Consider the following 15,184-nt stretch of genomic DNA (forward strand, 5'->3'; position numbering starts at 1 on the left):
AGTAATTGTCTCGACACCCGCCTTACCTCGGCTGTGTGCAGGTACTGGAGCATAAAGTACCAGAGCTGGGAGCAAGTGTCCAGCAGGAGAAACTGGAACCCGGCTGAGGTGATGCATGGAGCCTCCGCCCCTTCACTGCAAGAGAAAGAGAGGGAGAGAGAATGAAACCAAACACTGTGGGGAAACCAGGAAGCAGCAGTGAGACGGTTAGATGCTGAGAGGTTGTTTCCCCTGGCTGGAGTGTCTAGAACTAGGGGGCACAGTCTCAGGATAAGGGGTCGGCCATTTAGGACTGAGACGAGGAGGAATTTCTTCACTGAGAGGGTGGTGAATCTTTGGAATTCTCGACTCCAAAGGGCTCGGTAGATGCAGAAACAATACACAGACTAGTCCCGATAACTAGAAATCAATTTGTGCACTTAAAAAAAAATGTAGATTATTCCATCATTTTAATTAAGCGATTTAAAAAAAATTCATTCATGAGACGTGGGCGTTATTGCCCATCCCTAAATGGCCTCGAGAAGGTGGTGGTGAGCTGTCTTCTTGACAACCGAGTGGCTTGCTCGGCCATCTCAGAGGCTAGTTAAGAGTCAACCACATTGCTGTGGGTCTGGAGTCACATATAGGCCAGACCGGGTCAGGACAGCAGATTTCCTTCCCTTCTGTCTCCGGATCATTAGTCCAAGCTTCTGGATTAATAGTCCTGTAACATAACCACTGCGCTACCGTTAATAGTGACAGCAAACTGGGAATGTAGTGCAAACAATGTTTTGAATGGTCAGATAATTAGAAATAAGCACCTTTAAATTAAGAGTATGCTGAAGAGGGAGCTTCACTCTGTATCTAACCCGCGCTGTATCTGCCCTGGGAGTGTTTGATGGGGTAGAGTAGAGGGAGTTTTACGCTGTATCTAACCCGTACTGTACCTGTCCTGGGAGTGTTTGATGGGACAGTGTAGAGGGAGCTTTACTCTGTATCTAACCCGTACTGTACCTGTCCTGGGAGTGTTTGATGGGACAGTGTAGAGGGAGCTTTACTCTGCATCTAACCCATGCAGTACCTGCCCTGGGAGTGTTTGATGGGACAGTGTAGAGGGAGCTTTACTTTGTATCTAACCCGTGCTGTACCTGCCCTGGGAGTGTTTGATGGGACAGTGTAGAGGGAGCTTTACTCTGTATCTAACCCGTGCTGTACCCGTCCTGGGAGTGTTTGATGGGACAGCGCAGAGGGAGCGTCACTCTGTATCTAACCCGTGCAGTAGCTGCCCAGGGAGTGTTTGATGGGAGAGTGTAGAGGGAGCTTTACTCTGTATCTAACCCGTGCTATACCCGCCCTGGGAGTGTTTGATGGGAGAGGGTAGAGGGAGCTTTACTCTGTCTCTAACCCGTGCTGTACCTGCCCTGGGAGTGTTTGATGGGACAGTGCAGAGGGAGATTTACTCTGTATCTTACCTATGCTGTACCTGCCCTGGGAGTGTTTGATGGGACAGTGTAGAGGAAGCTTTACTCTGTATCCAACACGTGCTGTACCCGCCCTGGGAGTGTTTGATGGGACAGTGTAGAGGGAGCTTTACTCTGTATCTAACCCATGCTGTACCCGCCCTGGGAGTGTTTGATGGGACAGTGTAGAGGGAGCTTTACTCTGTATCTAACCTGTGCGGTACCTGCCCTGGGAGTGTATGATGGGACAGTGCAGAGGGAGCTTTACTCTGTATCTAACCTGTGCTGTACCTGCCTTGGGAGTGTTTGATGGGACAGTGTAGAGGGAGCTTTACTCTGTATCTAACCCGTGCTGTACCTGCCCTGGGAATGTTTGACGGGACAGTGTAGAGGGAGCTTTACTCTGTATCTAACCCGTGCTGTACCTGCCCTGTGAGTGTTTGATGGGACAGTGTAGAATCAGCTTTACTCTGTATCTAACCCGTGCTGTACCTGCCCTGGGAGTGCTTGATGGGACAGTGTAGAGGGAGCTTTACTCTGTATCTAACCCGTGCTGTACCTGCCCTGGGAGTGTTTGATGGGACACTGTAGAGGGAGCTTTACTCTGTATCTAACCCGTGCTGTACCTGCCCTGGGAGTGTTTGATGGGACAGTGTAGAGGGAGCTTTACTCTGTATCTAACTTGTAACTGGGTGCGATGGATGTCCTCCTATCTCCGACCAGCCTTCCCTCTTCCTGTACCACACAAATGCCACAGAAAACTAACCAGGGCATCAGTTACAGAATCCTGAGCGTGGGCCCCACCGGCCGTGAGTGACGCCTGGCTGATCGGGTCGGTCAGATGTGCGCTGGGCACACGCACAGAGCAAGGGGACGGGAGACCAGGAGTTCAGCTGCTTCTGACAGGATTGATAATTAATGTGGCCGTTCTCTGTGCCTCACTCCCTCTCCTTCTGCCAAGGCTGCTCACTGGCTTCTCAAGGTTGCTGATCACAGTAACATTTTTGTATCTGGTCCCATCTGGCGCCCTCTGAACAGGCCCGTGCTGTCACTGCATCCACAGATTTATTTTAATCCTTCCTGTCATCTCATTATCCGTTAACCTCAAGGACACATATTCTTGTCTTATATTACTGTACAGATCAGCTAACACATCAAGATTTTGTGAGTAAATACATTGTATATGTGTATGTGTGCTCACATGTACCGCCCAGTTCAAGAGGGGAAAGGACAGTGTCTGACCCACTGCACCACCCAGTCCCAGAGGGTGAAAGGACAGTGTCTGACCCACTGCACCACCCAGTCCCAGAGGGTGAAAGGACAGTGTCTGACCCACTGCACCACCCAGTCCCAGAGGGGGAAAGGACAGTGTCTGACCCACTGCACCGCCCAGTCCCAGAGGGGGAAAGGACAGTGTCTGACCCACTGCACCGCCCAGTCCCAGAGGGTGAAAGGACAGTGTCTGACCCACTGCACCTCCCAGTCCCAGAGGGGGAAAGGACAGTGTCTGACCCACTGCACCACCCAGTCCCAGAGGGGAAAAGGACAGTGTCTGACCCACTGCACCGCCCAGTCCCAGAGGGTGAAAGGACAGTGTCTGACCCACTGCACCGCCCATTCCCAGAGGGGGAAAGGACAGTGTCTGACCCACTGCACCGCCCAGTCCCAGGGGCTGAAAGGACAGTGTCTGACCCACTGCACCACCCAGTCCCAGAGGGGGAAAGGACAGTGTCTGACCCACTGCATCACCCAGTCCCAGAGGGGGAAAGGACAGTGTCTGACCCACTGCACCACCCAGTCCCAGAGGGGGAAAGGACAGTGTCTGAACCACTGCACCACCCAGTCCCAGACGGGTAAAGGACAGTGTCTGACCCACTGCACCACCCAGTCCCAGAGGGGGAAAGGACAGTGTCTGACCCACTGCACCACCCAGTCCCAGAGGGGGAAAGGACAGTGTCTGACCCACTGCACCACCCAGTCCCAGAGGGGGAAAGGACAGTGTCTGACCCACTGCACCGCCCAGTCCCAGAGGGGGAAAGGACAGTGTCTGACCCACTGCACCGCCCAGTCCCAGAGGGGGAAAGGACAGTGTCTGACCCACTGCACCACCCAGTCCCAGAGGGGGAAAGGACAGTGTCTGACCCACTGCACCGCCCAGTCCCAGAGGGGAAAAGGACAGTGTCTGACCCACTGCAGCACCCAGTCCCAGAAGGGGAAAGGACAGTGTCTGACCCACTGCACCGCCCAGTCCCAGAGGGTGAAAGGACAGTGTCTGACCCACCGCACCACCCAGTCCCAGAGGGGGAAAAGGACAGTGTCTGACCCACTGCACCACCCAGTCCCAGAGGGGGAAAGGACAGTGTCTGACCCACTGCACCACCCAGTCCCAGAGGGGGAAAGGACAGTGTCTGACCCACTGCACCGCCCAGTCCCAGAGGGTGAAAGGACAGTGTCTGACCCACTGCACCACCCAGTCCCAGAGGGGGAAAGGACAGTGTCTGACCCACTGCACCACCCAATCCCAGAGGGGAAAAGGACAGTGTCTGACCCACTGCACCACCCATTCCCAGAGGGGGAAAGGACAGTGTCTGACCCACTGCACCACCCATTCCCAGAGGGGGAAAGGACAGTGTCTGACCCACCGCACCGCCCAGTCCCAGGGGCTGAAAGGACAGTGTCTGACCCACCGCACCACCCAGTCCCAGGGGCTGAAAGGACAATGTCTGACCCACTGCACCACCCAGTCCCAGAGGGGGAAAGGACAGTGTCTGACCCACTGCACCACCCAGTCCCAGACGGGTAAAGGACAGTGTCTGACCCACTGCACCGCCCAGTCCCAGAGGGGGAAAGGACAGTGTCTGACCCACTGCACCACCCAGTCCCAGAGGGGGAAAGGACAGTGTCTGATCCACCCAATTCCCAGGCTAATTCTCCTACACTCATTTTATTTTGAAGATTTGGATTATTGTAGAAGTGGGCCACTTGTAGTTGTCGCAGAACAGGCCAAATTAGAAGCTACCAGCCGTTGGGTAGCCATGAAAAGAATTCTAGATACTTGCTCACAAATATATGGAAAGACACCGATAGACTTGATTTGAGGTGGACACTGTAATTTGAGTGCACGTGGACGAGACACAGGCAGTCATGGTGAAAGTGTGCAGTGATCTGGTACACGGTATCTCCAGTACTGTGCGCAGTTCTGTTCACTCTCACTGGCACACAGGTGTGCTCAGGCATCCACACTCAGGCACCTGGGGGCGGGGCGGACGGGGGGTAATTTCAACCTAACCCGCCGGGCGGGAATCCTACGGGATCAGGTGGAACACCGGTTTTATACCCCGCCCAATATCCGACTGCAAAGGAGATTAATATCGGGCGAGGTGTAAACCCAGCGTCGCGCCCGACCCGATCAGTTTCCCAACGAGTGGATTAGGTTAAAATTAACCCCCCACCGCCTTTCATTTTAACTCTGCCCGCTGTTCCCACCGTGCGCAACCTCTTTAGCCCGTTAGTCTGCTCGGTGGGACATCAGAGGCTCTGGCTCTGATGCCCGTGAATCTGCCGAGGTGTGAAACATTTCCAGATGGCTCTCGCTGAGATAGGCTGAGAAACCTCAACCTCAAGGTGACATCTTTAATTACTCATTCATCGGCACTGCTCACCCAAGAGGCAGAGAGAGCGAGGCCGAGACAGAGCGCGAGCGAGACAGAGCGCGAGCGAGACAGAGAGAGAGAGAGAGAGAGAGAGAGAGAGAGAGAGAGAGCACTTCACTAGCACAGCCCAGGTCTAGCATGTTGCCATGGAAACAGGCAATTCCCTTTCATTTTCCTGTCTATTTCTCACTAGATTTGATCGCCGTGTGCTCTGGTACTGGGCCAGAGAGACCAGGAAGGTCTTGGTTCTATCCCTAGCCTGTGCCGGGGTGGCAAGTGGATGTGACGATTGGACCAGGTGCCACGTGGCTCGGAATGGGACAATCTGTCCGAAGTCCTGCCCCTCACTGCCACCCAGTGCCTCATACTGGAAGGGTTGCCAACTCAGCCCCTTCCCAAGTCCCGTCACTTACCTCTTCATGAGCCCAGCTTGAATGAGGAGCTGAGCCAGGTCCTGACTAACCGCTGCGCTGGGGGAGCCCACCATGAAATGGAGAATCACCTGCAATGAGAACAGCCAACAACTGTTGAAAGGACTCGGTCACTGCTGCCTGCTCATCCTCAGAGACTCACTCAAGTAGTGAACGAGTCTCTGAAACTCAAAATACCATCTGCCGCCATCTCTCGTCTCCCCAGGTCCTCTCTGTGGCTCCGACCCCGAGGGGAAAAGTCCTTTCTGAAGCTCCGCAGACGCGGAGAATGATTCAGACCCGCGGTGTGCTGATCACAGTCTACCTAGTCCACTGGCCTGTCATGGTCAGCGCTTCCAGTTATATTCTGGGATGTCTTTGCTTTACAAAAACAAATTACAAATTGATACGGTGCAGACTTAGAACCTGAGAAAGCACACAGCAAAAACAAAAAAAAGAGGCCATTCGGCTAATGAAACCCACTCCTTCCACACAGCCACTCTACCCATTCATTGATTCTTGCCCGTCCGTTCAATCTCCTTCCACCGAGCAGAGACAATCCGCCCCCATCATTTCCCACATTAAACAGGAACTCCACTTCAAAAGTACTATGTTGGATGTAAAACGCTTTGGGGGTGTCCTGAGGTCGTGAAAGGTGCTATATAAATCCAAGTTCTTTCTTTCCATCATGCCCTCTACCCCACCCAATGAATCGGTTTATCAACAGCAGATATGCAGCAGCGAACACAAAAAACAGCACGATAGCAAAATACTGCAGATGTTGGAAATCCGAAATAACAACAGAAAATGCTGGAAAAACTCAGCAGGTCAGGCAACATCCGTGGAGAGAAATTTGAGTTGACGTTTCGGGTTTGACCCTTCTTTGTTTTGAAGAAGGGTCAAACCCGAAACGTCAACTCAAATTTCTCTCCACGGATGTTGCCTGACCTGCTGAGTTTTTCCAGCATTTTCTGTTGTTATTACAAAAAACAGCAGTAGTTTACAGAACAAATCTATTCCTCCATTAAAAATCACAATTATTAAAGCACGTGGCCCTTATTAGAAAGTAAGACTTGCATTTATATCCTTCTTCTTAGGCAGTCCCTCGGAGCCAAGGATGACTCGCTTCCACATTAAAAATGAGTTCGCAGGTGGTCCAATGCAGGACCTACAGTCTCTGTCACAGGTAGGGCAGACAGTGGTTGAAGGGGCGGGTGGGTGGGGTGCTTGGGTTGACGTGTGCTCCTTCCGCTGTCTGCGCCTGGCTTCTGCTTGCTCCCGGCGAAGAGACTAGAGCTGTTTCTATAGCGCCTTTCACAGCCTCAGGACGTCCCAAAGATCTTTACAGCCAATGAAGTACTTTTTGAAGTGCAGTCACTGTTGTAATGTAGGAAACGTGATGGCCAATTTTGCGCACAGCAAACTCCCACAAACAGCAATGAGATAATGACTAGATAATCTGTTTTAATGACATTGATTGAGGGAGAAATATTGGCCAGGATACCGGGGATAAGTCCCCCTGCTCTTCTTCGAAATAGTGGCCGTGGGATCTTTTACGTCCACCTGAGAGAGCAGACGAGGCCTCGGTTCAACATCTCATACAAAAGGTTGCACCTCCGACAGTGCAGCGCTCCCTCAGCACTGCACTGGAGTGTCAGCTGAGATTGTGTCCTCAAGTTCGTGGAGTGGGTCTTGAACCCACAACCTTCTGGCTCAGAGGCAAGAGTGCTGCCCACTGAGCCATGGCTGACACAGCTATTAGAAAAGACGAGAGAATCTAGTGATATTTTTTCAGTAAAGACTAAGCGGAGATCCGATAGAGGTGTTCAAATTTCTCTGGGGCTTAATTAAGGTAAACCGAGAAAAACTATTTCTACTGGTTGGTGAACTGGTCATTAGAAGCCATAAATTGAATTTAGGAGAGTTCTTTTTAATATGTTTAGGAATATCCTACCAGAAACAGTGGTGGAAGCAGTATCCACGAGAGCTTTTAAAAGGAAAGTGGGTGACTATGAGCCAGCACAGGCGCGATGGGCCGAATGGTCTCCTTTTGTGGGGTAAAATTCTATGGTTCAATCTTCCCACCCTGTCTAGGCTGACACTCCCAGTGTGGTACTGGGGGAGTGCTGCACTGTCGGAGGTGCCTTCTTTCGGATGAGACATTAAACCGAGGCCCCGTCTCCCCAAAACTGGACACAATATTCGACCTGTGGCTTCATCAGTAATTTGTATAGGTCTAGTGCTATTCTTTGCTTTTGTACTCTTGCATCCCTATTTGTGAAATCTAGCATCCAATATGCCTTTCTCGTTACAACTTTTATCAATTTGTCCTCCCACTTTAAAAATCAGTGTATCTGAACCGGCAAGGCTCTCGCTTCCCTGCTCCTTTTAAAATCATAATAATGGCTCAGTTAATGACTCTCCTTCAAAAGTGATATGCTCTAATAATGTGAGATCACTTCTTGAGTGATGCTCTTAATTATCACCTCAAATCGCTCCCACAACCAGTGACAGACCTGTACCTGCTAATGCTTCACCTTTGTGTTAAGCAGTTCCAAGGACATAATTTAGAATATCACTGCTGGGTGCCTTTCCACTGTTTAATTTGACGCTAAATGAAATTTCACCCCTCCTCAACCAAGTTCTTTTTAATATGTTTAGCACACTCGCCTCTGAGTCAGAAGGTCGTGGGTTCCAGAGACTTGAGGACAAAATCTAGGCTGACACTCTCAGTGCCAGTACTGAGGGAGTGCTGCACTGTCGGAGGTGCCGTCTTTCAGACGAGACATTAAACCGAGGGCCCGTCTGCCTTCTCAGTAATAGATCTCACGGCACTATTTCGAAGAAGAGCAGGGGGAGTTCTCCCCGGTGTCCTGGGGCAATATTTATCCCTCAACCAACATCACTAAAAACAGATGATCTGGTCATTATCACACTGCTGTTTGTGGGAGCTTGCTGTGCGCCAATTGGCTGCCCCCTTTCCTACATTACAACAGCGACTACACTTTGAAAAGTCCTTCATTGGCTGTAAAGCACTTTGGGATGTCCTGAGGTTGTGAAAGGAGCTACAGAAATGCAAGTTTTTTCTTTCACAGTTATTTACTGTAATTGCAGTGACCGTACTCTCGTTCTTGTGTGCGAGCCTAGACAATGATTAGCAGGATGTCTGATCGTAGCCGAGCCTAAACCTGAACTCGGGGGTCACTGGGTAGTGACCAGGAGTGGGAAGCCAGGGGTGGTTTCGCTCCTTCCTAGTACAGGACATCAAGGTCAGAGAAAGCTTCCCTCAACATTCCTGCTAAGCGGCGCGGCCGGTCAGCTGTCTGGTGGTCCCGCGCATGGCCGCTTACCGGCTTCTGAATGGGAGAATGGGCTGTGCAGCCCGTTAAAGGGACCCAAATTTTTTTTTTTTTTTTAAAAAAGGAGGAACGTTCTCCGATCCTGTCCGAGATCAGCTAATGCAGCACAGAATGGAGATTGGAACCCGGGACACTCCTGGTCTGTGTGGGGCAGCATCGGTTACCCACAGAGCTATTGGGAACGCTGCCTGTTCCGTACTCTGCAACTAGAGGACAGAAATGCAGGCTTGGGAATAACAGCGAGATTCAAATCGCTAAGCAAATATCCCGTAGTGACGGGATTGATTAAGGTAGCTGAGAGAACAGCAGGTGTGAGAGATGGCTTGCGAGGCTATTTACAGCCATTACTTTCCTCCAGCTAAGTAAATGACATGTTACTGGCCGGCTCTATGCTTGGGTTTTCATTAGCTCAGGTCCAAAAGGCACAGCAATAAGCTTATTTATCACAGTTATTCACCGCTAGCTGAGGCTGAACCCTCTCGCCCATCAGTGTCCACTGTTTGGGTTTAATCCTCTCACCAAACTAATGGGTTTAATCCTCTCACACACCTGTACCCAGGTTTAACCTTCTCACCCAACAGCCATGTTGAACACTCTCACCCACCTGTACCCATTGCACCTGTGCTTAACCCTCTCATCTACTCATCAGGTTTAACTTCTCATTTACCTGCATGACCACTCTGACCACTGATCACTGCCCATGCAGTGATTAACTCCGTCATCCCAGGATTAAGCCTACATACAAAGCAGGGATTGCACTTTATGGGGGAAGATTTCCCTTTTTCAAAAAAATAAATCACTCTCGGGATGTGGGCGTCGCTGGCAAGGCCGGCATTTATTGCCCATTACTAGTTGCCCTTGAGAAGGTGGAGGTGAGCCGCCTTCTTGAACCGCTGCAGTCCGTGTGGTGAAGGTACTCCCACCGTGCTGATAAGGAGGGAGTTCCAGGATTTTGACCCAGCAACGTTGAAGGAATGGGTGATTTATTTCCAAATCGGGATGGTGTGTGACTTGGAGGGGAACTTGGAGGTGGTGGCGTTCCCATGCGCCTGCTGCCCTTGTCCTTCTCGGTGGAAGGAGTCGCGGGTTTGGGAGGTGCTGCCGAAGAAGCCGTGGCGAGTTGCCGCAGTGCATCTTGTAGATGGTACACACTGCAGACACGTTACGCCGGTGGTGGAGGGAGTGAATGTTTAAGGTGGTGGATGGGGTGCCAATCAAGCGGGCTGCTTTATCCTGGATGGTACAAGCATCACGAGTGTTGTTGCAGCTGCACTCATCCAGGCAAGTGGAGAGTATTCCATCACACTCTGGACTTGTGCCTTGTAGGTGGCGGAGAGGCTAATGGATTGCCGGGGCTCAGAAAATACCAGACAAATTAGGCGGGGGAAAAGCGCAAACCCACAGCAAACCCCATCCGATTCCCTGTCCATTCACTGAAGTGGGGTTAAATAAATAGAACAAATCAGAATACTAACTATGGCCAGTCGGGGAGATGGAACATGAACCAGTCAACCAGTGCAAATGTAACTATCCAGGACTGAAATGAAGTTTTTCTGACATAAAACTGTCTTGTGTCTCTATGGGTAATGTTTTTACTTGGAGGCCTTGGCCTCTGTCCGAAGCCTGGTGCTGGGGGTTGACGTCCTTTCCAGAGCCATCACTCTTGCCGGCTGAAGCAAGTTACCAACTGCACCCGTGCCTGCAGTTCCCACGACACCCACGGTCAGAGCATGTGCAGAATCTGGCACCGTGCTCACAAGTCAACCATTAAAGACGTGTCTAGTCTCCGGTTACTGTTGCCCCAAATGGTTTCAAAGCAAGCAGGAGCATGAATTTTGCAAACGTTTTTTTGAGGTAAGATTTCACGATAAAGCTATTAGCAATTTTTTTTAAAAACTTGCGAGAAAGAGGAAAGAAAGACAGAGGCGATGATTAGGGGTACGGTAGCATAGTGGTCATGCTGCGATGTTACTGGACTACTAATCCAGAGATAAGAGTTCAAATCCCACCACGGCAGCCGTGGAATTTAAAATCAATCAATTAAATAAAAATCTGGAATAAAAAGCTTGTGTCAGTAATGGTGACCATGAAACTTCCGGATTGTAGTTAAAAAAAAACACACATCCGGTTCACTAATGTCCTTTAGCGAAGGAAACCTGGCCTCCTTACCCGGTCTGGCCTATATGTGACTCCAGACCCACGGCAATGCGACTGGCTCTTAACTGCCCTCTGAAATGGCCGAGCAAGCCGCTCAGTTGTATTTAAGGCGGCGGCTCACCACCACCTTCTCGAGGTCAAGTCCACATCCCGTGAATGGAAAAAAAAAAGCAGCCGAGAATTCGAAAACAACGATTGTGCAGCTAATGTCGGCAAGGGAAACACTAATTAACAACTTTCCAGGAACCATAAAACATTTCCCTGTCACTTCATTCCAAATTCTTCCAACTTTTATTGTAATCATCACTCTCAGGATGTGGGCGTTGCTGGCTCGGCCGACATTTATTGCCCATCCCTGGGAAGGTGGTGGTAGGCGGTGGTCTTCTTCAACCGGTAGCGGTTTGGCACAGCTGAGCGACTTGCTTGGACACTTCCGAGGGCAGTTAAGAGTCGACCACGGGAGATTAATTGGGGAAATATTAAATGGCTCAGATGAAGTAAATCCTGAATATCACTTCCAAATAAGGCAGGAGAGAGGTTATAAATATAAACTACCAAAAAAAATAAAACTTAAATCAGATACACGAATGAAGTTCTTCACACAAAAGGTGAGATATGTCTGGAAAAAGCTACTCAGCAGCGAGGTGAGATGCAGATTTTAGTGGCGCTCAAAACATAGTTGGATGCCAGGATGGAAGAATTTAAATACGAAAGGGATGAGCTTCGATGGAACCAATAGTCTTTTCTCGCCCTTCACGGTTACTATATTCTTACATTCAGCTAACAACCTGCCCCTGGCTGCTCATCATACTGTGTCGACCAAGCATGTACAGTAAAGTTACGATGACGCCGACCCACCTCCCAGCGTTCCATAGCGTACTTGTCCAGCGAGGTGATGTCTCGAGCGTGCTTGTCGGGTCCCAGCTGGCTAGTGTCATCTGCCCAGGCTTTGCCCCTGCCAGAACATGGCACATTGGTCAGTGTTTGTAACTATCACAGCCCCTGATCGCTCAGCAATAGCTCATGGACATTTACACAAACACACGGGCATTCACCACAGCTCCTGATCGCTCGGAATTAACCCATGGGGGCACACGCGCGCGCACACACACCCAGCAATACCACCCGTGCACCCACCACAGCGAGACTATCGACAAGGACTGTTTTCTTAATTATTTTGTCTCAACAATCCCACTTTCTTTCCTCCAACCTGCATCCTGTGAGTCAGAGCAAAGATGTTACTAAGCCCACAGTCTACTACCAAGTCCGGTAGCTGCCAACGGTGCAGAGTTCGCTGATCTCAGCCAGGGCTGGGGCGGAGTTGCAGCAACAGGTGTCAGCGGCCTGGGCTAGGGAAGACAAAATGTGACCACGGGTCCTGCTCTTGATCGCTGTGCGGTGAGTCGTACCGTGGGCCCCACACGCTCACCTTCTGATACAGATATGGCCCTTTGATGTTAGATGCTCACGTCGAGACCTTCTGCTGTCACCCACACACTTGCCTGCTCATCACCACAAGGACCTCCCCACATCGGGCTGCTTTGGTGCCCCCTCGTGATCCTTTGCAGCCTTGGGATGGGGCTTCAAATCCAGGCCTGAGTGCAAGAGTTCAGTTCCCAGTGCATGTGTAACCAGAACACAAACCCACCACTGACACAGTGCCAAGTAGCAATCTTACTCAGAAAGGCCGCATAATGGCTGATGTAGAAAATGGAACAATGTCACAATGGTACAGCAAGGGTGCTCTTCGAAGGTTGCAGCAGTGCAGAGGGAGCTTTACTCTGTATCTAGCCCGTGCTGTACCCGCCCTGGGAGTGTTTGATGGGACAGTGTAGAGGGAGCTTTACTCTGTATCTAACCCGTGCCGTACCTGCCCTGGGAGTGTTTGATGGGACAGTGTAGAGGGAGCTTTACTCTGTATCTAACCCATGCTGTACCTGCCCTGGGAGTGTTTGATGGGGCAGTGTAGAGGGAGCTTTACTCTGTGTCTAACCCATGCTGTACCTGCCCTGGGAGTGTTTGATGGGACAGTGTAGAGGGAGCTTTACTCTGTATCTAACCCGTGCCGTACCTGCCCTGGGAGTGTTTGATGGGACAGTGTAGAGGGAGCTTTACTCTGTATCTAACCCATGCTGTACCTGCCCTGGGAGTGTTTGATGGGGACAGTGCAGAGGGAGCTTTACTCTGTATCTAACCCGTACTGTACCTGCCCCGGGAGTGTTCGATGGGGCAGTGTAGAGGGAGCTTTACTCTGTATCTAACCCGTGCCGTACCTGCCCTGGGAGTGTTTGATGGGACAGTGTAGAGGGAGCTTTACTCTGTATCTAGCCCATGCTGTACCTGCCCTGGGAGTGTTTGATGGGACAGTGTAGAGGGAGCTTTACTCTGTATCTAACCCGTGCCGTACCTGCCCTGGGAGTGTTTGATGGGACAGTGTAGAGGGAGCTTTACTCTGTATCTAACCCATGCTGTACCTGCCCTGGGAGTGTTTGATGGGGACAGTGCAGAGGGAGCTTTACTCTGTATCTAACCCGTACTGTACCTGCCCCGGGAGTGTTCGATGGGGCAGTGTAGAGGGAGCTTTACTCTGTATCTAACTCGTGCTGTACCTGCCCGGGGAGTGTTTGATGGGACAGTGTAGAGGGAGCTTTACTCTGTATCTAACCCGTGCTGTACCTGCCCTGGGAGTGTTTGATGGGGACAGTGTAGAGGGAGCTTTACTCGGTATCTAACCTGTGCTGTACCTGCCCTGGGAGTGTTTGATGGGGCAGTGTAGAGGGAGTTTTACTCTGTATCTAACCCGTGCTGTACCTGTCCTGGGAGTGTTTGATGGGACAGTGTAGAGGGAGCTTTACTCTGTATCTAACCCGTGCTGTACCTGCCCTGGGAGTGTTTGATGGGGCAGTGTAGAGGGAGTTTTACTCTGTATCTAACCCGTGCTGTACCTGCCCTGGGAGTGTTTGATGGGACAGTGTAGAGGGAGCTTTACTCTGTATCTAACCCGTGCTGTACCTGCCCTGGGAGCGTATGATGCCCGAAACACTAAGTGCTCCATTTCGCAGTATGAGTACATTTGATTGTAAATTGATTTTGTTAAACGCACGGTTATTTTCCAACAATGAAATTAACACTTGGGCAAGATACCATTGCTATGGTTACTAAAAGCATGGCAACTTAATTGCTGCAAATTGAGATCTGTTTGAGCAACGCCGTCCTCTGCACTGTGACAGGAGCATCTGGAGGGGCGGCCCCGAGGGCACAGCGTTAGCGGGATCGCAGTGCCAGTGTATAAAGGGGCACTGTCATCGGGGTGGCTCATCTCTGGAATTGCACAGGGACAGGCTGCAACTGGATGGCAACAAGGTATCGAGAGGGTAATGTGGAGCCAGCCTATTCCAGAGAATCAAATGTACTGAACAACTGGGAATATGATTATTGGGGTCGAGGAGGAGGAGAGAAAGGGTCGGAGGTGGGAATAAATGGAAACTGGCTGGCTGGTTGCTTTTAGCAGTCTACAATTTTCAAACTCCAGAAGAAACATCTGTTTTGACCACCTTCTCACACACACACAAACAATGCTCCCTCTAATTTTTGCGCGGTCCCTTTAACTCTTTGGGAGGCCCATTCAGATTTTCACACAAGCTGCGTTTTTTTTCCAAACAAAGGCCGTCGAGCGGCACGTCCAGACCGTGGCCGCGTGTTTTTAAAAAAAATTAGTTCATGGGATGTGGGTGTCACTGGCAAGGCCAGCATTTATTGCCCATCCCTAATTGCACTTGAGGTGATGGTGAGCCGCCTTCTTGAACCGCTGCAGTCCGTGTGGTGAAGGTGCTCCCACAGTGCTGTTAGGGAGGGAGTTCCAGGATTTTGACCCGGCGACGATGAAGGATCGGCGAAATACTTCTAAGTCAGGATGGTGTGTGACTTGGAGGGGAACTTGGAGGTGGTGGTGTTCCCATGCGCCTGCTGCCCTAGGTGGTAGAGGTCGCGGGTTTGGGAGGTGCTGCCGAAGAAGCCTTGGTGAGTTGCTGCAGTGCATCTTGTAGATGGTACACACTGCAGCCACGGTACGGCGTTGGTGGAGGGAATGAATGTCTAAGATGGTGGATGGGGTGCCAATCAAGCGGGCTGCTTTGTCCTGGATGGTGTCGAGCTTCTGGAGTGTT

The 15,184-nt window shown here is 50.9% G+C and overlaps 1 protein-coding gene across 4 annotated transcripts in view; it reads right to left on the minus strand.

Moving 5' to 3' along the window:
- gtf2h4 (general transcription factor IIH, polypeptide 4) overlaps window positions 1-15,184 on the minus strand; it is an 81,537-nt gene that overhangs the window by 41,354 nt on the left and 24,999 nt on the right. For 2 of the 4 annotated variants that reach the window (XM_085974869.1, XM_085974868.1), the window contains exons 5-7: window positions 11,877-11,973; window positions 5,506-5,594; window positions 27-135 (exon numbers count right to left, since the gene is read on the minus strand). In XM_085974869.1, the coding sequence (XP_085830995.1) occupies window positions 27-135; window positions 5,506-5,594; window positions 11,877-11,973 (295 nt within the window). The remainder of the gene's footprint in view (window positions 1-26; window positions 136-5,505; window positions 5,595-11,876; window positions 11,974-15,184) is intronic. The other 2 variants (XM_085974870.1, XM_085974871.1) reach the window with 2 other exon arrangements.

This window comes from Somniosus microcephalus, unplaced genomic scaffold, assembly GCF_052327205.1.
Source record: "Somniosus microcephalus isolate GS21.2 unplaced genomic scaffold, FLI_Smic_1.0 unresolved_chr1, whole genome shotgun sequence".
NCBI classification, from domain to species: domain Eukaryota; kingdom Metazoa; phylum Chordata; class Chondrichthyes; order Squaliformes; family Somniosidae; genus Somniosus; species Somniosus microcephalus.